Below are 23,614 nucleotides of genomic sequence, written 5' to 3'. Positions count from 1 at the left end.
TTTTCAGTGTACTCCATTAGTGATTTTACTAGTTCTAAAAATAACAATGCTCATTATAGAAATTTTGGAAAATACATTAATGAATAGATAATAAAAAAAGTCTACCAACCCACTGGAAATAACTCTTAATAGTTTGGTTTACTTCTTTCTAGTCAGTCCGTCTTGCTATCTACTTAGATATTCACTTACTTTATGGACATACATATGTAGATTTTTTTAAAAAATAATATTTGAAAATAATGTGCTCAAGTTTTGTATTCTGCTTTATTGTTGTTTTCTTGCCATACTGGGAATTGAACCTAGAATCTAGGTGCTCTATTACTGAACTACATTCCTTTTTTATTTTGAGACAGGGTCTCACTGAGTTACAAAAAATCTATCTTGAACTTCATAATTCTTCTGCCTCAGCCTTCTAAGTAGCTGGGATTACTAGTGTATGCCACCTGGCTGAATTCTCTTTAAATTATATAACTAGCCAGGAATGGTGGTTCATGCCTGTAATCCCAGTGACTTGGAAGGCTGGGGTAGGAGGATTACCAAGATTGAGTTCAGCCTCAGCAACTTAGTGAGACTCTGTCTCAAAAAATAAAAAGGACTAGGGTTGTGACATGTGGCTCAGTGGTTAAGTGCCCCTGGTTTAATCTCTGGGGGATTAATAAAGAAATAATACCAAAATAAATAAATACACACACACATACATCATACACACACACAGCAAACATTTTCCTAGGTTAGTAAGGGAACACATTGATTTTTAATATCTGCCTAATACTTAGGACTTCATTGTATTAACATGCTATACTTTATTTATATTCAGTCTATTAAACACAGTTAATTTGCAGTTTTACACTGCTGGAGCACTATGTCAAACATCTCTGGTATGTTCCTCTTTTCCCTAATATTTCTTTAGGGTGTAATTCTTTTCTTTCTTTTTTGAGGGAGGGAGGGAGGGAGGGAGAGAGAGAGAGAGAGAGAGAGAGAGAGAGAGAGAGAGAGAGAATTTTTTAATATTTATTTTTTAGTTTTCGGTGGACACAACATCTTTTATTTTTATGTGGTGCTGAGGATCGAACCCAGTACCCTGCGCATGCCAGGCAAGCACGTTACCGCTTGAGCCACATCCCCAGCCCCCCTTAGGGTGGATTTCTAAGAGTGAATTATTGCTACCTAAGGGCATGAATGTTGTTCAGGCTTTCAATAAAGATTGTCAGTGTTCACAAAGATTGCATCAATTTATGTTCTCATTAGCACTTTTAATTATTATTCTTATTTCTGCTTGTCATTGTGGACTCAGAGGGGTGAGACTGAGCCCTGGGACATCTCTCTGCAGTTTATTAACAGCCACCTCCCATTTACTTCTCCATGAGCAGAATTTTGGTTTCCCAAACCTGAGGTGATCTGTCAGCTGGAAAACTGGGACGAGCCATGGATCTTGGATCTGCAGAGTGCTGGGATCAGGAAAGCTTCTAGTAGTGCTTGCCCAGGTGGGTGAGGAGGATGCCCAGGCAAGAGAAGTCGTGAAAAGAAAGGGAAGGCATGTTAAAGAGCTGCTTCTGTGTGCCAAATGTGCAGCATATATTATACCCACTTCCTCATTGCTACTGCCCTGGGAAGGTGGTAGGATGATCATCACCCTCTTCCAGATAAAGAAATGGGAAAGAGAAGATGTCTCTCATATAGTGAGAAGGTTCACAGTTGAGATTTGAGTTCCAAGTCTGAGAAGCTCATCCTCTTTCTGCTGCAGTATGGAATGGCTTCTCTGAAACAGCTGCCTGGTGTTTGCTAAATGGCAGCTCTCATGCTCCTCCCAGTGACCTTCATCCCACCCCTCTGATCCATTCCCCAAACCTTTTCCTGCTCTCTTGCTGTAGTAGTTTTCCTATTCCCTCAGTATTTCTTGATACATCTCCTCTTTCTGCTTCTGCCCTCTGCTTCAAGCTTTCTCACTCTCAACATTGTTGCCATTTTTAGCTGGTCAGTTCTTTGTGGAAGGCTGCTTGTTAAGCAGTGTCCCTGGTCTCTATCCACTGCATGCTAATTATAGCACCTACCCCTGTTATGACAACCAAAGAGGCTCCAGATGGAGTTCCATCCAGAAGTATTAAAAGCATGCCTATCTAGAATATAAGGTGATGCCTCTCAAAACTACATTTATGAGACACTACTGAGTCCCAGAACGTTGCTTTCTATCATCTTGATGGACTTTCTTTTCTTTTTGATGGTACTGGAGATTGAACCCAGGGCTTTGTGCATGCAAGGCAAGCACTTTATCAACTGAGCTATAGCCCCAGTTCATGATGGACTTTTTTGTTCACACATTCTTTGGCATATACTTATGTGTTTTTTAGTGGGTCTGCTGATACTGAGAGCTCTTTCTAACAGCAGAGTCCTATGGAATTTAGAATTTTGTCCTCTTGGGTAGAATGACGTAAACAAATGAGCACTTCTCAGCATCATTTGCTTGTCTATTATCCCAAACAGTTGGCTGCTTTTCCTTCTGTCTCTTCAGTGGTAGAAAACATCATTTGTCTTTCCTTGTATTTGGCTAGGTCCCAGAGCCAGTTACAAGATGAAAAAGCCAATTACACAGCAAAAAATTTCTGAAGATTTAGAGTCGTATGAGCCATCACTGGTAATGCAGGAAATAACTAAGAAATTTTCAGAAAAGTTATATAGATGTAATGAAGTTGTGGACAGTAGCAAGCTTGTACTCCCCAGTAGTAGCAATGGATATTAAGACTTTCTTGAAAACCTGGATCTTATTCAACATCAGAATGCTCGAACATGGAAGAAGCAGGGCAGATGTGGGAAACTCAACCCAAGGTCATTATTTTTGAGGTATGAGCATATTCTTAAAAGAGCAAAGTCTTATGAATGATGTGGAAAAAACATTAGGCATCAGGCAAATTTTGTTAAACAGCAAAGAATTCATTTTTTAGAGAATCCCTTTGAGTGTTCCATATGTGGGCAAACCTTCAAACAACGGTCAACTCTTATTGACCATAAACAATGTCACCTGCAAAAAAACCCACATAACTTGTCATGACTGTGGAAAGTGTTTTCGTCAGCTTGCATGTCTTGTTGAACACATGAGGATTCATACCAAAGAAAAACCCTATAAATGTGGAGAATGTGAAAAAACTTTTAGCTAGAATTCAATCCTTATTCGACATCAGTTAATCCATAGTGGAGAAAAGCCACATAAAAGCCTTGAATGTGGAAAAGCCTTTGGTCGGTTTTCCATCCTTAGGAGCCATCAACAGATTCATAGTAAACAGAACTCTATAAGTGCAGTGAATGTGGATCTCCTTCAGCACCAGAGAATCCATACCAAGGAGGCATTCTTTGAATGTACAGAATGTGGAAAAACTTTGTTTCAAGACAAATCTGAATCAACATGAGATCATTCACACTGGAAAGAGACCTTATAGATGTGACATGTGTGGTAAATCTTTCATTTGGCGAATAAGTTTTATTAAGCATCAGGGTACACACAAAGAACAGGGATGTACATGAAGGTATCAGAAGAGCTGTCATTTAAAGACCAGAACTTATCATCTACTGCAAGTATATATAACAAGTTTCATGAAAAGTAATAAACAGAACTGAAGTGGTTTTCCTATGTGTACCTTATTTTCTTGCTGTAGCCATGATTTACAGCCAGGCATAGTGGTGCATGCCTATAATCCCAGCAGCTAGGGAGTCTGAGGCAGGAGAATTGCAGGTTTAAAGCCAGCCATGGCAACATAGCAAGGCCCTAAGAAACTTAGTGAGACCCTGACTCAAAAAAAAAAAAAAAAAAAAAGTAGCAGAGTTGGGGCCTAGCTCAGGATGTGTGTTTATTTACTTAGCATGTATGGGGCTGTAGGTTCAATCTCCAGCACTTAAAAAAAAAAAAAAAAAAAAAAGCTAAAGTTTATAATCTATAAAAAATTAGCAGGGCTGTGGTTGTGGCTCAGTGGTAGAGCATAGGCCTACCCGTGTGAGGCACTGGGATCGGTCCCCAGCACCACATAAAAATAAATAACAAAATAAAAGTATTAGGGGCTGGGGATGTGGCTCAAGTGGTAGTGCACTCGCCTGGCAAGCATGCGGCCCGGGTTCGATCCTCAGCACCACATACAAACAAAGATGTTGTGTCCACTGAAAATTAAAAAATAAATATTAAAAAAATCACTATTAAAAAATAAAAGTATTAAAAAAATGACACCATAAAAAATTAGCATGTTACTAGATTCTACTGAATTTTTTTTTTTTTTTTTGGTACTAGTAATTGAAGCCAGGGGTGCTTAACCACTCAGCCACATCCTATCTCTTTTTATATTTTATTTAGAGATAGGGTCTTCCTGAGTTGCTTAAGGCCTCACTAAGTTGCTGAGGCTGTCTTTGAACTACCAATCCTCCTGCATCAGCCTCCTGAGCTGCTGGGGTTACAAGCATGTGCCACTGCACCAGGCTCAGTCTATTGAGTTCTAAGTTGATGTTTGTAGCAGATGCTTTTGGTGTCCCATCCCTGCCCTTCTGGCTTCACCCCTTCTGTGTCCTTCATATGACACTGCAGTGTCTGCATCTTTTTGCCTGGAGGGCATAATGCATCCTGCATGCAACCCTCAACTAGTCACTGATGGAAATGTAAATATCAGGCTCATCCTCTTCCCTTGGGTGGAATATCACTGGAGGATTTGTTTTGTTTCAAGTTTCCCCATGGAAGTACACTCAGCTACTCCTGTGGTAGCTGCCTTATTATCCCCTTTCCGTCTTGTACCGCCTTCACCAGTTTTAACACCTCCTCCACAAGTAATTTGCTCCCAGCACATTCTGACAAGATAAATAGGTTGCTGACTGTAGAGTTCTCCCTAGAGCTCAGCCATAAAAGAAATCTTTTTGAAATTTTTTATTTTATATCCTATTATTTTGATATCCTAAACAGACCTAGGTCTATATTAAAAATTGTTGCTGTTTAGATCCTCTTATAGTACACAATCCTTAGTTTCTGCTTGATTTTATTTTCTTGCTTCTACCAATTCCATAACTTCTTTTTTAAAAATATTTATTGTTTAGCTTTAGGTGGACATTTATGTGGTGCTGAGGATCGAACCCAGTGCCTCATGCATGCTAGGCGAGCGCTCTACCATTGAGCCACAACCCCAGCCCCCCATAACTTCTTATCTAACATATAAAATAAAAATTTTAAAAAGTTCTAGTGAGAATGAGAATTAAAAATATACCACTCTGGAATATTTAACTATTTAAGTGAATGGCTTTTGAAACCAGCAGATGCAAAAAGATCACTCTCATCTTTATGCTGTTTTTTAAAAAGAGATTAAATTCCTATATAGAAGCTGTTCTTTCTGTACATATTGTCATCAAGATGGAAAGTCAAGACTGAGAATTCTGTGCAGCTCTTACTAAAATAACTATATGTAACCACTCCCCCCATATCTTATTTGCCTCTTGACAATTTAGCACTCTAATTGAGTATAAAAGTAACTGCTTCTTTGGGTCATTTACTTATGAAAGTTCTTGTACTATGTAAAATTTGTAGTAAATGAATTTGTATCCTGTTAATCTGTCACTACTTCTTGGGCCCAGGAGGGACCCTAAGAGGATGCAGGTGGAATTTTGCTACACTTTCACAAGCAAGTGGCATCCCATATTCTTGGGAACTCTTACTTCTTTGTGGGAGGAAAATTATGACTGTATATTGGGCTCAAAAATACCTAACCTGTATATTTATGCTGGCCAGCATGAACAGAAAGAGGAAAGATTTGCCACATTGTACCTCCCTAAGCAGAATGAAGTTGAGATGTCAGAAGGAGGAGGTAGTAAGCCAATGAGGAGTAAACAAGCTCCCTTTGTTACCACCTTGGGAGATGGGGGCCTAATGAAAGCATTCCCAAGCCCGAGCACACAGCAGGCTGGTCCAAGCTGCTAAGTCCATTCTGATCAGGTGCACGAGCTACCAGCTTTAAGCAGAGAGGTATAACACAGGATCCTGGGAAAACATGAGACAGGCTTAGTGCCAGCTCTGTCACAAGGATATGCAGAGCTGCACTGTTCCGTATGCTAGCCATCAGCCATATGAGGCTGTTTGGTCATTAAAATTAAATAAAACTAGACTTCTCAATAGCCACATTTTAAGGACAGCACAGATACAGAATATTCCTGCTGCAGAAGGGTTTACTTGATAGCAGTGGCAGAGAGGATCCAAGGACTTCTTGTGGGCAAACAGTAGGAAAATGGGAGCTTTTTAGTGCTATTTCTTACAATTAAGTTACATGGACCTTTGTAAATGGTCCCTATAAAATTAGAACATTTAGCAGAATTCCCTGGACACAGGAGGGAGGGATAAGGATGGTTGGAAGCCTTGCTGAACTAACTTGCTTGGGAGAAGAGAATTCCATCTCAAGAGGGCTTAGAGTGGGATTAGCCTTACCACCCTACCACCCGCTGCCCCAAGAAGCTAGACAGATGCCAACTAAAAGTTCAGGTTGGCAGCAGCGTGTGGTAATAGCTGTTATTATAGTCACTTAGGAGGATCACAAGTTTGAGGTCAGCCTGGGCAACTCAGTGAGACTCTGTCTCAATTAAAAAAAAAAAAGGGGGGCTGGGTGGCTTAGGTCACTTGTAGAGCATCCCTGGGTTCAATGCCCAGAACTGAAGGTGGGTGCAGGGGAAGAGTTCCAATTGGTGATGGGAATGACAGTATATGTTTGTGGCTTTTTACCATTTGTCAATATGACTAGAGCTCAAAACTAGCTCCCTAAGAACAGAGAAGAAATGGCCAAATTTTGGCATTCTTGTTTGGGTATTGGGCTGAACCCACTGTCCTCCAGGCCTGGACAGACTGGCAACTGTCAGCTCAGTCAGTGAAGGTGTCTAACCCTGGGCAAAGAAGCCTGGCATCCATGATGGACCATTCCACTGAATAGAAAGACATGTTTTCTTGAAAAGACCAGTGAAGCGTTTTTTTTTTTGTTTTTTTTTGTGTGTGTGTGTGTTTGCCATATTTGTCTTAAACAGCTAAAAATAAAGATAAAATTTGGTAGATGCTTTCATTTAATCAGAATTTTTATATATTAGGGTTGACTAAAATGTCCCATGTTGTCACCTGGTCTTGACTAGTACTCAGCTCACACCATGTCAGTTACCAGGTGAGCTTTGGCCATACCCATAGTGGCCAAGGCCTTGCTCCCTACCATTCTCAAATATAGCTTTCTTCTCAAAGTTGGCTTCTCCACTCGCCAGTGCTTCTCAGCTGGAGGAAATAAAGGGGGAATGACAAGGCAGGTAATTATGAGACAAAAATACTTGGTGGTACATGCCTGTAATTCCAGCAGCTTGGGAAGCTGAGGCAGGAGGATGGAAAGTTCAAAAACAGACTCAGCAACTTAGTGAGGCTCTAAGCAACTTAGCGAGACCCTGTCTCAAAATAAAAAATATGAAAAAGGCTGGGGATATGGCTCAGTGCCCCTGGGTTCAATCACTGGTACCAAAACAAACATACACAAAACCCCAAAATACTAAGAGAAAATCAAAAGTAAATTTTACAGTAGAAATAGCTGACTTCCGGGAAAGATGTAAACTTTTGGGCAAGTCATTGATCTATTTTCAGTAAGGTATGCACTTTGCATATCAACAACAAAAACTGAGAAATGCTTGAACTATTTAATAAAATTTCAATTGTTATATTCCCTAATTGGAAAATAACACAGCCATTAAACATAAAGATTATAAAAACCTGAAGACAAGATCCTTAAGAAAAAATGTTAAGGATATAAATGCACTATGGTTTTTATCATCCAAAATACACAGAAAAAAAATCACAGGCAAATACCACCAAATGCCAATAATAGGTTGATCATGTGGGATTTGTCCTTTATTATTTTCCCAAAAACCCAGTAAGGTGCTTATATTCTTAAATATATTTAAGAGTCAAGGTTCTCAAAGAACTTGAAAAAAAAATTGATGCAGTATTTGTTTTGAGTACACAGAAGTAGAAAGATGATTAGATACATTTGTATAAGCTGGGCAAATGCTCTAGTACTGATCTACATTTCCAGGCCTTTTTGAGACAGGGTCTTGATATGTTGCTAGGATGGCCTTGAACTTGTCATCCTCCTGCTTCAGCCTCGAGTGGCTGTGATTTCAGGTGTGTGCCACCATGCCTAGCTATTACCTTTCTCTCACCAAATACTTGTGTGCCTCAAGTTGAACCTAACAGGTATGTTAAAGCCAACCCAATGTCCTTCCTCCATCTGGATACAGGGGTAAAAAATGTGCTGGGAAGTGAAGGAGCAATCAAGTTTGAGAACTTGCAGCTCATATTCTCCGTCACGGTGAGGGTGCATGCGCTCACTGGTCCTCTGCTGCTACTCCTGGGGTCCACAGCCCACCACTGCAGAGGATCCAGCTGGAGTAAAGGGCAGAGTAAGTCAATTATGGGATGGAGGACACATACTCAGCTACAGCTATAACCTTGCACTGACTGGGCAAGCCCTGAGACCTCCTGAGTTCTCAAGTGTTGATGTGAACCTACCTTTCTTTCTTCCTTTGTAAATGGGATGAAGTAGGTTCTTCTTCTTCTTTTTTTTCTTTTTAACTGTTGATTGATATTTGTTTGTTTGTTTATTTACTTGCAGTGCTGAAAACTGAACCCAGTGCCTCACACATGCTAGGCAAATGCTCTACCAGTGAGGTACAGCCCTAGCCCAAGGTAAGTTCTTAATTACTTGGAGGAGTACTTGGAAATTGATAGAGAAATGCAGAGTATTACATAATGCCAATGAATACTGCTGTTAACAAAATAAGCAGCTCTGTCCTCAGGGCCCTCTCTTTTTGAAGACCCCAAGGAAAACCACAGGAGCACTTCTTTATGTTCCACACTATAAAAAGCCTCCTCAGGAAAAATGCTTTAGGCTTTTTGGAATTACAAGAGCCCATACATGTACAGTTCAGTGATGGTTTACTGATAACCTTTTTCAGAAACCAAAAATTATCAAATAATGAACCCTATTCAATAAGCTGTTATAAGGATACTGTGCCAGAAGTGTGTGTGTTTGTAATGATTTTTTTTTCTTGTTTTAAAAGAAATCAAGACTCCTAGAATGGGAAAGAAAGAGGACTATACACAATCTTAAAATGTAAAAACTAGTGTCTCGTGTATGTGTTGAAATTTACCAAGTATTTTTAGAATTATAAAGTAGTTGAAATTCTTTCACTATCTAAAGAACAAGACAATTCTAAGGGCCCAAATTCTTAGGGAAGTAGAGAAGTAATTGAAACGGGAAAGATTTTGTCCAAAAGCAGTAGTGGTGACAAGGACAGAAGTTTGTCACATATCGCTCTTGCTCTTATCAGATGTCATATCTAGTACAAATCTTTTGGAGGGTTTATATTCATTCCTCCTTCACAGAAGTTCTCCATCATAAGTATTTCTTGAATCTCAAGCTGGACTGAATGTACCCTGTGTGGGATGCCTGCAGAAACAGGATTCATGAATGATTGAATGCTCCAAATGCCAAAGAATATAGTTTCTGGACATGAAAATAAATCTAAGTGAGCAAAACATTTCAAAGTGATGGGACTTTACCTTGATGGATCCTTTGGTGTCGGACAAGGTGTGTACTTTGTCTAAAGCTTTCCCCACATTCAACACATTTATAAGGCTTTTCTCCAGTGTGAGTTCTCTGGTGTTTAATGAGGGTTGCACTCTGACTGAAGCTTTTCCCACAGACAGAACATCCATAAGGCTTCTCCCCAGTGTGGATTCTCTGATGCTTAAAGAGGTCTGAGCGCTGTTTGAAGCTCTTCTCACACTCTTCACATTTATAGGGTCTCTCCCCTTTATGTAGTCTCTGATGTCTAAAAAGGTTAGAAACATGGCAGGTCTCCCCACATTCCTCACATTTATAGAACTTCTCTCCAGCATGGGTTCTCTGATGCCGATTAAGATGCGAGCTCTGTCTGAAGTGTTCCCCGCACTTCAAGCATGTATATGGCTTCTCGCCTGTGTGTGTCCTCTGGTGTTTAATCAGGGCAGCACTCTGACTGAAGCTTTTCTCACATTCTTGGCATTCATAGGGTTTCTCACCTGTGTGAATCCTCTGGTGTTTCAGGAGGTCTGAGCGCTGTTTGAACCTTTTCTCGCAGTGATCACATTTATAAGGTCTTTCTTCATGGAGCCATCTCTGGGTCTCACTGTCAACAGAGTTGTGAGGTTTCACTATGTGATGTTTCACCTCATCAAAACTTTCTTTGCACTTGTTCCCTTGTTCCTCACCATCAACTGGCCTCAGTGATGTCTGGATGCGCTGACCAAGGACAAAGCTGGAACTTTTAGCACTATTCCCAAATTCATTATTTTTGGAGACTCCCTCTTCTGTGGAACCATTGCTGTTGAGATCTGAGATGCTAGTTCTTGATCTGAGTCCTTGTTCTTCAGTATTCTTGAGTTTCAATGACACAGGGTCTCTCTGGTGCTTTCCTACTCTGTCCTTACACATATTGTAACACTTAGAAAACAGGGAGGCCTTCCCCTGGGAAACTTCTTGTACCCACACCTGTGGCTCTGCTTCTTCTAAAATTTCTTCTTTTGGAATCAACTCTTTGTTCTCAGCTTTAGTTTCCAAACCTGAAACATTAAAGTACAAACTGCTACCATTCATTTCATCTCTGTTCAATATAGCGAAACAAGCAAGTACTAGTAAAAAAGCAACCCTAGCCCCCTTTTAAGTATTCTCCATTAAATTCCTTAGGTGAAGTTATTTAGTTAACCTGTCTGATATGCTCATATTTGCCAGTGCAAACCCCATATCTTTCCTTTTATACTCATGCCTATGTCAACCAACCCAGCTCTTCTTCCCTAGCCCCACTCCACTGCAATGATAGGTCATTATTTGTGAAAGGTACATTTGGAAGGGCTGACAAGAAAGGATTGAATCTGAAGTACTGGGGGCAGGGGTGGGGCAACAAAAGAAAATTCAGAAAAGGAAAAGAAAAAGTTGATATAGAAATAAATTGATAAAAGACATATAATGTTTCTCACAATTCAAAGACATGAGCTTCTATATTATTTTTAAAAATATTTATTTTTTTAGTTGTAGTTGGACACAACACCTTTACTTTACTTATTTATTTTTTATGTGGTGCTGAGGATAGAACCCAGGGTCTCACATGTGCAAGGCAAGTGCTCTACCACCCAGCCCCAAAGCTTCTGATATAAGGGCCCACCAACTACTCAGAACAATGAATTAAAAAAATACATCTCGGGCTGGGGTTGTAGCTCAGTGGTAGAGCGCTTGCCTAGCATGTATGAGGCACTGGATTCGATCCTCAGCACTACATGAAAATAAATAAAATAAAGGTATTGTGTCCATCTACAACTAAAAATATTTTAAAAAATACATCGCACACTGAGGCATACAAAGGAAACACCTAAATGTCTCCATCCAGGACAGATCACACACTGTGCTGTGTTCTTTTATATGCCTGTCAGGTGCGGCCACAAGAGAAGACTGAGGAGAGGCTCTAGGAAACAGTTTATTATGCTCACAGTCCTAAGGACAGGAGGCACACCATGCCACGTAAGCCACATAGGAAAGCACCAGTGGCAGAGACAGAAGAGATAGGAGTAAGGGAGAACCTAAGCCATGACTTATTGGACAAGAAAGGTAAGAAAGGCAGGGTGAACTGGCGAGGGTTGGCTATTCTGAATAATTTAGCAGGGCTCCAAGCCATAAAGGTGATTCTTTATTGCCTGATACCAGACTCTGGGATGATTGAGGCATTGGAATACTGCTGTCTAGGCTGTGTGGATCAGACAGAGGGGGATCAGGGTTGGAGTTTAGGGTTGGTTAATTTGCATAGCAAAGGCATGCTCCTGGCTGAATTCTTTGCTGTCTTTCAGAATGGCTAGCCCTTGGCAATCTCTTTCTCAGTCAGAAAGATTTTAAGATGTCAAAATGTCATAATATACAAAGATGAAAAACATGAAGAAAATACACATCAAAGATAAAAATACTATAATGGCATCAGAATTTCTCAAAAGCAACATGACAAACTAGATAGAAAATTAAGTGTCTTCAAAATTATTTCTAACCTGAAATACTTAGCCATATCTCTACCTGAGATGGGTAGTTTACAAAAAGCAAAGATTCATTTAATTCAAAGTTCTTAAGGGTGGGAACTGAAGAGTATTGTGCAGGCAACCAGCAAGGCCTTCTTACTGCATCATTACATGGCAGAGAGATCACATGGCGAGACAGCAAGCATGTTGTCAGCTCAGATCTCTCTTCCCCTGCTTATAAAGCCACCAGTCCCACCAATGGGGGTCCCACCCTCTTGACTTTTATCTATTCCTAATCACCTCCCAAAGGTCCCACTTCAAAATACTACCAAGCTGAGTTTGTGGATTAAATTTCCAACTGTAATATTTGGGAAACATGTTCAACCAAAGCATCACACTCTGATCCAAATGTGTGAGAGAGATAAAGATATCTGCAGACATGCCAAGTTTCAAAAGATTTAGTTCCCAAGTATATGTTCTCTGGCAGATGTTCTCTACCAAATCAAGGGGATATACCAAGGAAGAAAATATTACAGAATCCAGTAAAGAGAAAAGGAATTTCCAGGATAATGACGAAGGGAATCCTAGGACAAAAGCTGTGTAACAGGCCTGGGTAAGAAGCATTGTGTTCATACCAGAGCAGAGGAAGTTTTTAGGAGGATCTCTGCAAGGGGAAAAATAAAACTGGGAGCACATCCATGACCTAATGATCAATAGAAAACTAGGCAAATGTGGGGCTGTGATTGTGGCTCAGTGATAGAGCGCTCACTTAGCATGTGCGAGGCCCTGGGCTCGATCCTCAGCACCATATAAAAATAAATAAATAAAATAAAGATATTGTGTCCAACAACAACTAAACAGTAAATATTTAAAAAAAAAAAAAGATGGGCTGGGGATGTGGCTCAAGTGGTAACGCGCTCACCTGGCATGCACGCTGGGTTCGATCCTCAGCACCACATAAAATAAAGATGAAAAATAAGTATTAAAAAATTCTCTTTCTCTCTCTCTAAAAAAAAATTTAAAAAAAAAGAAAACTAGGCAAATGCAAAATGAGGCATTATTAACTCCAGGGAAACAAAAAGTTGCAACAGAAAAGACATATAGGTGAATATAGATAATACTGAAGTACGGTATACTAATTTAACTATAATTATAAACTATAAAAGGCTAATTTAACTGTAGAGAATTATGGACCACTAAATATACATATGCAGGGGGAACAAAATTCTTCATTTTCCTCAGTAGGCAGCCAAGAGACAATCGAAATTGGTGGGAGTGGGGTTAGTAGTACAAGCATCTTATTTAGAAATATAAAAATAAATAGCTGAGTGGCTAACTGAAAGATTTTTTTTTTTTTTTAATTTTTGCAGGACTGGGGATTGGATGCAGGGCCTTGGGCATGTTAGGCAAGTACTCTACCATCAATCTACACCCTCAGCAATAGTTAAAAGATTTGAAAATAGTTTCCTATGAGAAGCTAAAATCTGGATTCAGAAGGGTCTGATATTTATCTAAAAGACTCAATAAACACAAAGCACAGAATAAAACATTGAAAGATTTCCCTATGTTAATATTTTAAAATTCTATATAATAAAAGATGCCACAGTAAAAAGACAAGCCACCTTATACATCCAAGATGACAAAGGATTAGTATAAAAATATATCAGGCACAATGGTACATGCTTATAATTCCAGCAGCTCAGGAGGCTGAGGCAGAAGGCCCACACATTTAAAAAGCCAGCCTTAGAAACTTAGCAAGACACTGTCTCAAGGAAAAAAAAAATACGAGGTGGGGTGGGGCGGTGGTCTGTGTGTGTTGTGGGGAGGGGCTGGGGATGTTGCGCAGTGGTTAAGCAAGCACCTCTGGGTTCAATCCCTGATACCAAAAACAAAAACAAAAACAAAAACAAAGGCTGAGGGATCAGCGGTATCAGCAGTGTGGGAAGAGAGGGCTTGATAGGCAAAGTGCAGCATTAAACAAGGCAGTCAGGATCAGGCTTCATTGAAAAGGAGTTATTTAACTCAGTTATTGAAGCTGAGTCAGTGTGTGCTTTACTGAAAATCCAGAGGAGGGACATTCAAGGCAATGAAGTCAATTGGTGCAATCATTACACAGACCAGAAGCAGGATGTCTGGTACATTTAAGTTCAGCCAGGCAGTGTGGTCAGGGCAGAGTGGATTGCAGACAGTGGAGAGACCAAAGGATGGGTGCTCGAGGAGGAGGGTTCCCAGCATCAAAGGACAATCAATGGCTCTCACCCTGCATGAAATGAAAGCCACTGTAGGTCCTGAGTGACATGACCCAACATCTGAAAAGGAACAATCAGGCTGCTGTGTGAAGATGTCATGCCACCAGCTGATTACATCAAATGTTGACAAGAATGCAGAGAATGAAAAATTCTCATAAGTGGCTTATAGGCATATAAATTGGTGATAAGCTCTGTGGACAGCAAGAGGGGCATACATCTTTGCATACTGTATATTCTCTTTGTAATCACCCATATATGAATACAGGGATGTAACAAGAATGTTCAGTGTCACATTGTAATGGTGAAAAACTAGACCCCTAAATGCCCATTGGCAGAATGGAAGGTTAATTTTGGAGTTTTCACACAGCAAATAAGGTGTTAAAAGAAAGCTTAATTATATCTGATCTGTGACTGCATGTATATAAAAAATACAAAACATGCGTGGAAAAGATAAATACCACAATCAGGATATTGGTTACCTCTGGAGAAAGAGCATGGGGAATAGCTTCAAGGAGGGTACATGAGGCTTCACTTTAGCTATGACTTCTTATTTCTTGGGGGAATAGAAAACAAAATCAATATGGCAAATACTAAGATTTGATAAGCCTGGGTGGTAAATAAACAGTTGCTCATTATCTTTTTATATTCTCTCTAAGTGTAAAGTATTAAAAATAACAAAAATAAAAAGCTGAATCAAGCCGGGAATGGTGGCACACGCCAGTAATCCCAGTGGCTCGGGAAGCTGAGGCAGGAAAATATCAAGTTCAAAGCCAGCCTCAGCAAAAGCAAGGCACTAAGCAACTCAGTGAGACCCTGTCTCTAAATAAAATACAAAAATAGGGCTGGGGATGTGGCTCAGTTGTCGAGTATTCCTGAATTCAATCCCCGGTACCTACCACCCCAAAAAGCTGAATCTGTCACTTAGCAACAGAGAATAGAAAGGTCCTGCTTGGGTCACAGAAGAAACTCTAAAGCTCTTGGCTCACATCTGTACATGGTAGAATGGCTCGGGAAATGCAGTGAACTGAGCCCTTCACAAATTACATACATTATAAATCAGCAGAGTAATAGCACTCACTAGGCAGGACTGTGCTCCTATTATCCTTCTGCACATTCTCCCTGCAGAAGTCCCTCTGAGCTGTGTCCAGCTGCTCCCACTCCTCCCAGGGTAGAGACACGGTCACATCCTTGAGTGTCACCAATCCCTGGAACAACATGAGATTCCTATTCAATACCTCTGTCCCTGGGCAGCACTGTCACTAGTCTGAATATGAGGTCAAACTCCAGAGAGTACTGAGAAGAGGAAGCACTGAGAACCAACCATAGCTATTCAGTTTTGGCCAATGAGTCTTGTACTGAGCGGGGAGATTTGAAGGGACTGACATTGTCTTGTAATCCTAAAAAGCTTTTCTGTGTACTGCCTACACTAATTTGGGGTAGGCAGGAGCAAATACTTAACGCATGTTATATCACTGTGGTTTATCAACACGGAAACTTGATATAGATGAGAAATATATAACCAGAAAGTTTCACATTCCAGTGCTGACACTCTGAGATGCTGTTTCCTTATGAGCAAAAGACACACCTCAGCCAGAGGGTGCTAAGTCCTTTCAGTTCTCTGCCCTTGGCTACTTTATAATAAGATAATTATGCAACAAGACACTCTTTTGAGATGGCTTATTAAATGTAAGCTGACTACTTCTGTGGGTGAATGCCACAATATATAGAAAGGGAATATTCTAAAAGTGGTGAGGGAGATGTTTTTCCAGTTCTAGTGTGGGTCATAAATTAACTCCAAGGCTCTTCCACTCACTGTACTGTGTGTATGTACATATATGTCGACCCATGCCTATGTGTATTTACAGGTTAAGTATCCTGTATCTGAAATGCTTGGGAGCAAAAATGTCAGAGTTTAGAGTTCAGATTTTGGAATATTTGCATAAATTTCACTGGCTGAGCAGTCCTAATCTAAAAATTCAAAATCTGAAACTTTTTTTCTTTTTTTTTTGGTGTCAGTAATTGAACCCAGGGGTATTTAACCACTGAGCCACATCTCTAGCCGTTTTTACTTTTTGTTTTGAGGCAGAGTCTTGCTAAGTTGCTTAGGGCCTTGCTAAATTGCTGAGGCTGGCTTTGAACTTGGGATCCTCCTACCTCAGCCTCCTGAGTCACTGGGATTACAGGTGTGTGCCACTGCACCTGGCTAAAATCTAAAAATTCTTGAGTTTCAAGCTCCTACAACAAATAAGTATTGCAACAAATGTCAATAGTGCTGAAGTTAAGAAACTCTGCCTGTTATCATGCTAAAATATGAAATGGCCATCTTTTCTCTTTTTTTTTGTCTATAGTCTCCAAATTATATTTCAAAACCAGTAGTGGAATACCTTTCAGAATATTAGTACTATTTTTTTCTAGTATTCTTCTGAAGAGTCTACCACACGTTTGTATTTTAACATCTGAAAAACCAAAAATAATTAGGATTGTAAATAAGATATATATAAGTATACAGCTGTGGACCAGGAATCAATGGCAGGAGACACTGTTAAATAAACCTGTAGAGAACGGTGACTTGGATCATGGTCTCTGACTGCCTTGTGGTTGTGGATGCACTTGTACTGGGAATTTTTCTGTGCAAAGATGCAGGTCAAGATTGCCCAGTTGTTATGGCAACATCCTGCCCGAGGAAGCTCTGTGTAAAGGCACAGAACTATATCAGTCTTGACCCTGATCTCAGACACCAGCTGCCAGGGATAAATAATTCTGGACATAATAAGATAACAACAATGCCTTGTAAGTGCCATGACTTTCAGGCTTTGCAGAAACTTTCCCATAAATCACCTTTTGTGTGTGTGTGTGTACTGGGGATTGAACTGAGGGGCACTTGACCACTGAACCACATCTCCAGCTCTATTTTTTAAATTTTATTTAGAGACAGGATTTCACTGAGTTGCTTAGCACCTTGCAGTTGCTGAGGCTGGCTTTGAACTTGGGATCCTCCAGAGCCACTGAGATTAAGGGTGTGTGCCACCACACTCAGCTCATAAATAACCTTTTGATGATAAAACCTACATAATAAACATGCTGTACTAGCTCTGGGTCACTGTTCCTCCAGCAGAGGATGGTGTCCCACCTGGTCCCAGCTTGCTTTCTATAAGTGTTATTGTGTTTTTCTTAACACCCCACTGGTCCTTGCCAGTTTCTAAGGTTCGGCCGTGCAGGTTGTGGCATGAACCCTCACATTTTAAACAGATAGATAGGTTACGGAATCTAGATCTCCTCTTTCCCAGATGGACACTTTTCTATTTTACACAGTTGTTTGACCCTAAACGTCTGTGCCTCATATTTATCTCTGAAGTGAGAGAGGATGACACCGCCATGGTATTTTTTGGCTACAAGATTTTATTTGTCTTCAATTGCTGCAAAAGGCCATATGCTAGGGGCTGGAATTGTAGCTCAGTAGTAGAGCACTTGCCTGGCACGTGTGAGGAACTGGGTTTGATCCTCAGTCCCACATAAAAATAAATAAAGATATGGTGTCCATCTATACAACTAAAAAGTATTTTTTTAAAAAAGGCCATATGCTAAAACCAAATATTAATGACTTTTGGCTACTACTTTCATTCTTGTGGATAATTACAAACAAAATAAAACCTAATAGCAAGTTGCCATGACACAGATGATCACTTATTTTCAGAGTGGGCAGTGTTTAAAAACTACCTAAGAGATATAGATGGAAACTTCAGAGAATGCTTTGCAAACACAGTACTGGAAATCTTCAGATTCTAAGGATTAGGAAACCCAGTACTGTGTAATAAAGTCAATCTCCTGCTGATTTCAATGACATTCCTTTCTTCCTACCTTTAAAGCTAAAGCTGGAAGGCTGAGGTTGTGGCTCTGTGGTAAAGCGTTTGGCTAGCACGTATGAGGCACTGGATTCTATCCCAAGTACCTCATTAAAAAAAAACAACAACCACCAAAAAAACTAAACTAAGCTAAATAAACAAAATAAAGGTATTTTGTCCATCTACAACTAATAATATTGAATTAAAAAACCCCAAAGCTGGAGTGTTCTGGTTTGTTGTTCAATGGTGTCAATACTCATACAACAAAATACCCTTTTTCATTTTTTGCTTTTAGTGGAAAAGCAATATGGAGTAATGTGCAGAAGAATGTAAGGTCATTCATAAAAGACTGACATAGAGCAATGAACAAAGATCTGCTAATGTTATGACACCTTATCACAAAAATATTTGATTCTAGGGCCGGGATTGCAGTGGTAGAGCACATGCCTTGCATGCATGAGGCATCCTCAGCACCACATAAAAAAATAAATAAATAAAGATATTGTGTACATCTACAACTGAAAAAATATTTTTAAAAATTTGATTCTCAACTGCTGCATTTTTCTTTCTTTCTTTTTTTTTTTTGTACTGGTAATTGAACCCAAGGGAGCTTTACCACTGAGGTACAGTCAGCAATCCTTTTTATTTTTAGACAGGGTCTCTCTAAATTGCCAAGAGGGCCTGGAATTTAGGATTCTCCTGCCTCAGCCTCCAGAATCACTGGAATCACAGGCAAATGATATTGTGCCAGGCTGCACTGTATGTCTATGATGACTAGAACTAGTTAGCTTTGGCTTTAGTCCTGCAGCAGCAAAATGGAATTCAATGGCAAGTACCATAAAGGTACAGAATTAGGTCCAGTGAATCCCTCAATGCAACAAGGCTCATTTTAAGGACTGTGGCACCCTATAATCCCAGCTACTCGAGGGGAGGTTGAGGCAGGAGGATTGCTCAAGTTTGAGACAACACAGCAAAGTCCTAAGCAACTTATGAGACTAAAGTAAAAAAACAAAAAGAATCTCTGGGTTCAATCAGCTATGCCCCCCCCAAAAAAAATCCAACAGCAATCTACAAATCATTATTACATCAAATATACTTTCGCTAAAAACCCACCAGTGGGCTGGGGTGTAGCTCAGTGGTAGAACACTTGGCTGGCATGTGTGAGGCATGGGTTTGATCATCAGCACTATAAATAAATAATAAATAAACGTACTGTGTTCATCTACAACTAAAAACAAAAAATTTTTTTTTTAAAAGCCCACCAGTGCTGCAGCTTCCGACTCCCCAACTGATATCAAGTAATGTCTGCAAATTGAAAAATAAAAAAAGTCCAACCAACTTCACTGTGGGAGGCGGGGATAACCAAGCTGTTAAAAAGCAAAACGGGATGTTCACATTAAAGATGCTGAGAAATTGCTGTTCTAAGTTGTTTAAGGACATAAGCCCGCTTTCCATTCTGACATCATTCTTTTCCAGTCCAGTAAAAGAAGAGGGTGTCTTGCAATGGATAACCAGTAACTTGCCTGATGCTAAGTCCTTACTAGGCCCTGCTTGCTATGGAAATAAAACAAAGTTCACACAAAATGTAACAAGGGAGAGAATGTCGGCCACTCGGGGCATCCCTTAGACTCCCACCACCCAGAACAGGCCTTTCCCCTTCTCACCGGGGGTGAGGTCCCGCCCAGCGCTCTCTGGAGAGCCCGCGCCACAGCCGCAGCCTCTTCCCCACTCTCTGGGCAGTGGTCCCGCACCCAGGCCTGGAGTTCCTGGGGTAGGATGGTCAGGAACTGCTCCAGCACCAGCAGTTCCAGGATCTGCTCCTTCGAGCGCATCTCAGGCCTAAGCCACCGACGACAGAGTTCCCTGAGCCGACTCAGCGCCTCTTCGGGTCCATCCACCTCCTGGTAACGCAACTGCCTAAACTGCTGTCGAGAAGTTTCGGGGTCCTGCCAGGTCCCGGGCGGGTCGGACTCCCGACCTCCGAGTGAGTCTTCCTCCACCTTCACTATGAAAAGCCCCTCAGGTAGGGCGGCGACCCTGGATCTCGCGGCCATCCGCGCCTTTAGGCAGACAAGCTCGAACCCATCTTTTTCCGGCACTTGCTGACTTTCCCAGAATCTTGCCTTCAGATGAGAAGACAGCAAACCTAAGGAACTCATTGGCCCTCCTCAAAGCGAGGGCTCACGGCAGTTGTGTCCCACACACCCGACTCCACGCAGCCCGCCGTCCACTAGGCACTCGCCTAGCACCGGGGATACCCCGGCACCCTCTAGGTCCTTTGGTAGAAAAAAACCAAAACCCAGCCTACGCAGGAAGTGCGTCACCGATCCCTGCGGTGCCCGCCCCAGCATTTCCGGGGCCTCTCCAGGCGGCCCGGAGGACTGAGATGCATCTCGGTGGTTTACCATCCTTCTCACTCCCGCCATCCGAGGCGGCGACTCCTGTGCTGATTTGTGCACCTGGAGAAAATAACCAGTTTAGGAGCAGTTGACAGGGCAAGGAACTGTCAGAGTTGGGAGAAAGCAAAAAAGAACTTTAATTGCTTCTGTGTACGTCACATGTTATGACCTTTGATTCTCTCAAAGATGAGGAAACTGACTAGAAGAAGTCGTGTCTTGCCTGATAATCAACAGGCTTGTGACTCCATGAATGAGACCAACATGCCCATTTCAAACTCCAGAACTGAGCACTTTCCACTGATACATGTTCAGTTATTGTAATTTTTCTCCCCCAAAAGCGATTTCTTCACCCAAGCTATTTGGTTCATTTATTCATTCATCTATTCAAGAAACCTATCCAAGGACTGAGAATGTAGCTTAGTGGCAGGGCGTTTGCCTAGCATGTGCAAGGCCCTGGGTCCTATCCCCTGGACCAGTGGGTGGTGGCGAGTTGACTGCTGTGCTTCTGGTCTCCGGAAAATGACAAGTTGACCTGGCCTGTTATTATTGGTACATGTCACTGCACCTCCTAACAGTACATCGCACACTGTGGCCCTTTAGTCACCAAGTGCCCAGTGAATATTTCCTGAGCATCTAAGACCTTTGAAGCTCTAGCAGAGTAACAGAACTCCTCCCTCCTTCAGGGTGCTGTATGAAGTGAGAGCAGGGGATGGAATAGGGGGTGAAGGGGATGTCTTAACAATTCCTACAAACTGGGTGGTTTAAGAAATTTATCATCTCAGTTCTGGAATCTAGAAGTGTGATATCAAGTTGTTGGCGGAGTGTTTCCTTCCAAGGGCTGAGAGAAAGAATTTGCTCTTAGTTCACCCCAGCTTCTAGTGGTTGGTGTCACTCTTCCGTGTTCTTTGGCTAAATGCAAAAGCATCATCCCACTCTGACTCCATCTTCACATGTCGTTCTACCTGCAGGCATGGTCTGTCTCCAAATTTCCCTTTTATAAGACAACCGTTATAACCAATTAGGACCCACCCTAATGACCTCATTTCAACTTGGTAAAGACCCTATATCCAAATACGGTCACCTTCTTAGTTACTGTGAGTTAAGACTCCAACATGTGAATTTTGGGGGACACAATTCAATCAATAAGAATATGCCCTATATAGGTCTGTTATCTAAATTTCTGAGAAGGCTCCAGGTTCAAAAGGAGCAAACGTGAGATGATAATCTAGGGTAAAAGAAGAAAGAACTTAGAACAGTCAGCAATTTGCCCTCCTATCCCAGAGAATGATCACTGGAAAACTCCCCAGACTTCCTCATTTCTGTGTCATGGAGCCTTTGTGTACTGCTGTTTATATGATTCATGATGACCCCAACACTTATCAAGTGCTTATTATGTGCTAAGAAGTTTGAAGAGCTATATCTCAATCCTCACAATGAAACACTCTGGGTTAGTGCAGTTAACTGAGAACCAGAGAAAAATAATTTACCCAAAGTTTTCAGTTACTAAGTGGCAGAACTGGTATTAGAACAGGATAGCAATACCTAATGCTCTAGTCTTTTCTTCCATTATTTTTACTTTTCTTTAAAATATCTTTTAGTTGTTGATGGACCTTTTATTTTATTTATACTTGGTGCTGAGAATCAAACCCAGTACCTCACACATACTACGAAAGCACTCAATCACTGAGCCACAATCCTAACCCTTACTTTTCCTTTTTCCTATTTATATTGATTTAAACTTTTTACACCAAATCTTTACCTTAGGGGCAACTTGTAGATTTATTTTCTTCAACTGTGAGTGACTAGAACTGATACATGTTCAGTTATTGTAACTGAGACATCTTGGACCTTCTTTGGCCAAAAGGTCCAGATATGGTTTTGGAAAAGTCCTGTAAGGGTTATAAGCCTTATTGTTCTAATATCTAAAACAAGTATGGAACAGGATTATAATTATTCAAAATAATGTTTGATTTTAGAGGATCATACAAAAGACTGTCTCAAAATGAAAAATTAAAAGGGCTGCGGATGTGGCTCACTGGTTAAGCGACCCCTGGGTTCAATCCCCGGTACAAAAATAAATAAATAAATAAATAAACAATGACGTGAATTTTGGCTCATGCAAATTCATTCCCTACTTTAAGAAATAAATGACATTTTAAAAATGTAAAGGTCAGCAGAGCCGCGGTGGCACACCCCTGTAATCCCAGCCCCTTGGTGGCTGAGGCAGGAGAATCACAAGTTCAAAGCCAACCTCTCCAAAAGCGAGGTGCTAAGCAAGTCAATGAGACCCTGTCTATAAATAAAATACAAAATAGGGCTGAGGCTGTGGGTCAGTGGCTGAATGCTCCTGAGTTCAATCCCGGGTATCTGCCCCCCCCCCCGCAAAAAGGGGAGAACATTTTGAAGCCACTCAAATTGAGGTAGGTTTTTTGGAAAAAAATGGATATCCATCTTAGACAACTTTTACATACATTAAGTCAACTGAATAAAAGCACCAAAATTAAGCCCCAGCTGCAAAATCCTACACCACACTCCTTCGTAGATTCTATTTTTATTTTTAAATGTCAATTTACACGCACAATACATTACGGACTTTCACCAGGATCTTGGTCTTAAATAGGAAGCAACCTATCATGCATGAGATTTTGAGTGGTCTGGAAAGTGTTCTTTAACTTCTAAATATCCTCTCCATCTGTTGGCACAAGTTGCAGTTCCAGAGCCGTTTGAGCCCCAAAGAGTGGCGATAAGTGAATCTGTCGTGTCTGTCCGACAGCTTTGAAAACGGGCAAACTTAAAAGTGAGAGATTATTAAATCTCTTGAGCTTGAGCTAGGGAACCCCTGAGAAAACAACGGCCTTTGCAAGTTTTGTTCTCCCCACCCCTAAGGCCAATAGGCACCCGGCGCCCCCATTAGTCTTCCAGACCGGCGCCAGCGGACACGCCACCCGCCCTGCCGCTTTCTGATAGGCCCGCGAAAACGAGGCTAGAGTAGAGTCGTGGCCCTATTGGTTAGCTGGTGTAGGCCGCGCGGGGCTTTCTGGGAGATGTAGTCCCAAG

The 23,614-nt window shown here is 41.1% G+C and overlaps 1 protein-coding gene and 1 pseudogene across 3 annotated transcripts; one reads left to right on the top strand and one right to left on the bottom strand.

The window, feature by feature from the left end:
* Positions 1-1,067: 1,067 nt before the first annotated feature.
* Positions 1,068-20,424, bottom strand: Znf394 (zinc finger protein 394). 3 transcript variants are annotated; one of them, XM_076839811.1, is made up of 4 exons: positions 19,823-20,424; positions 15,395-15,521; positions 10,094-10,633; positions 1,068-1,466 (listed from the first exon to the last, which is right to left on the bottom strand). In XM_076839811.1, the coding sequence occupies exons 1-4, from the start codon at positions 20,315-20,317 to the stop codon at positions 1,402-1,404; spliced, it is 1,227 nt and encodes a 408-aa protein (XP_076695926.1). In that variant the 5' UTR covers positions 20,318-20,424; the 3' UTR covers positions 1,068-1,401. The 3 variants fall into 3 exon arrangements, with proteins under 3 accessions (XP_076695926.1, XP_076695924.1, XP_076695925.1); XM_076839809.1 differs by lacking the exon at positions 1,068-1,466 and adding an exon at positions 4,880-9,479 and having other exon boundaries at positions 9,593-10,633; XM_076839810.1 differs by lacking the exon at positions 1,068-1,466 and adding an exon at positions 4,880-8,413 and having other exon boundaries at positions 9,593-10,633.
* On the top strand, positions 1,394-3,516 carry LOC143384722 (uncharacterized; annotated as a pseudogene).
* Positions 20,425-23,614: the final 3,190 nt, after the last annotated feature.

Source organism: Callospermophilus lateralis, chromosome 19 (genome assembly GCF_048772815.1).
Source record: "Callospermophilus lateralis isolate mCalLat2 chromosome 19, mCalLat2.hap1, whole genome shotgun sequence".
Lineage (NCBI taxonomy): Eukaryota > Metazoa > Chordata > Mammalia > Rodentia > Sciuridae > Callospermophilus > Callospermophilus lateralis.
The sequence above is the reverse complement of the archived record's forward strand: the minus strand, read 5'-3'. Positions and strand labels throughout refer to the sequence as shown.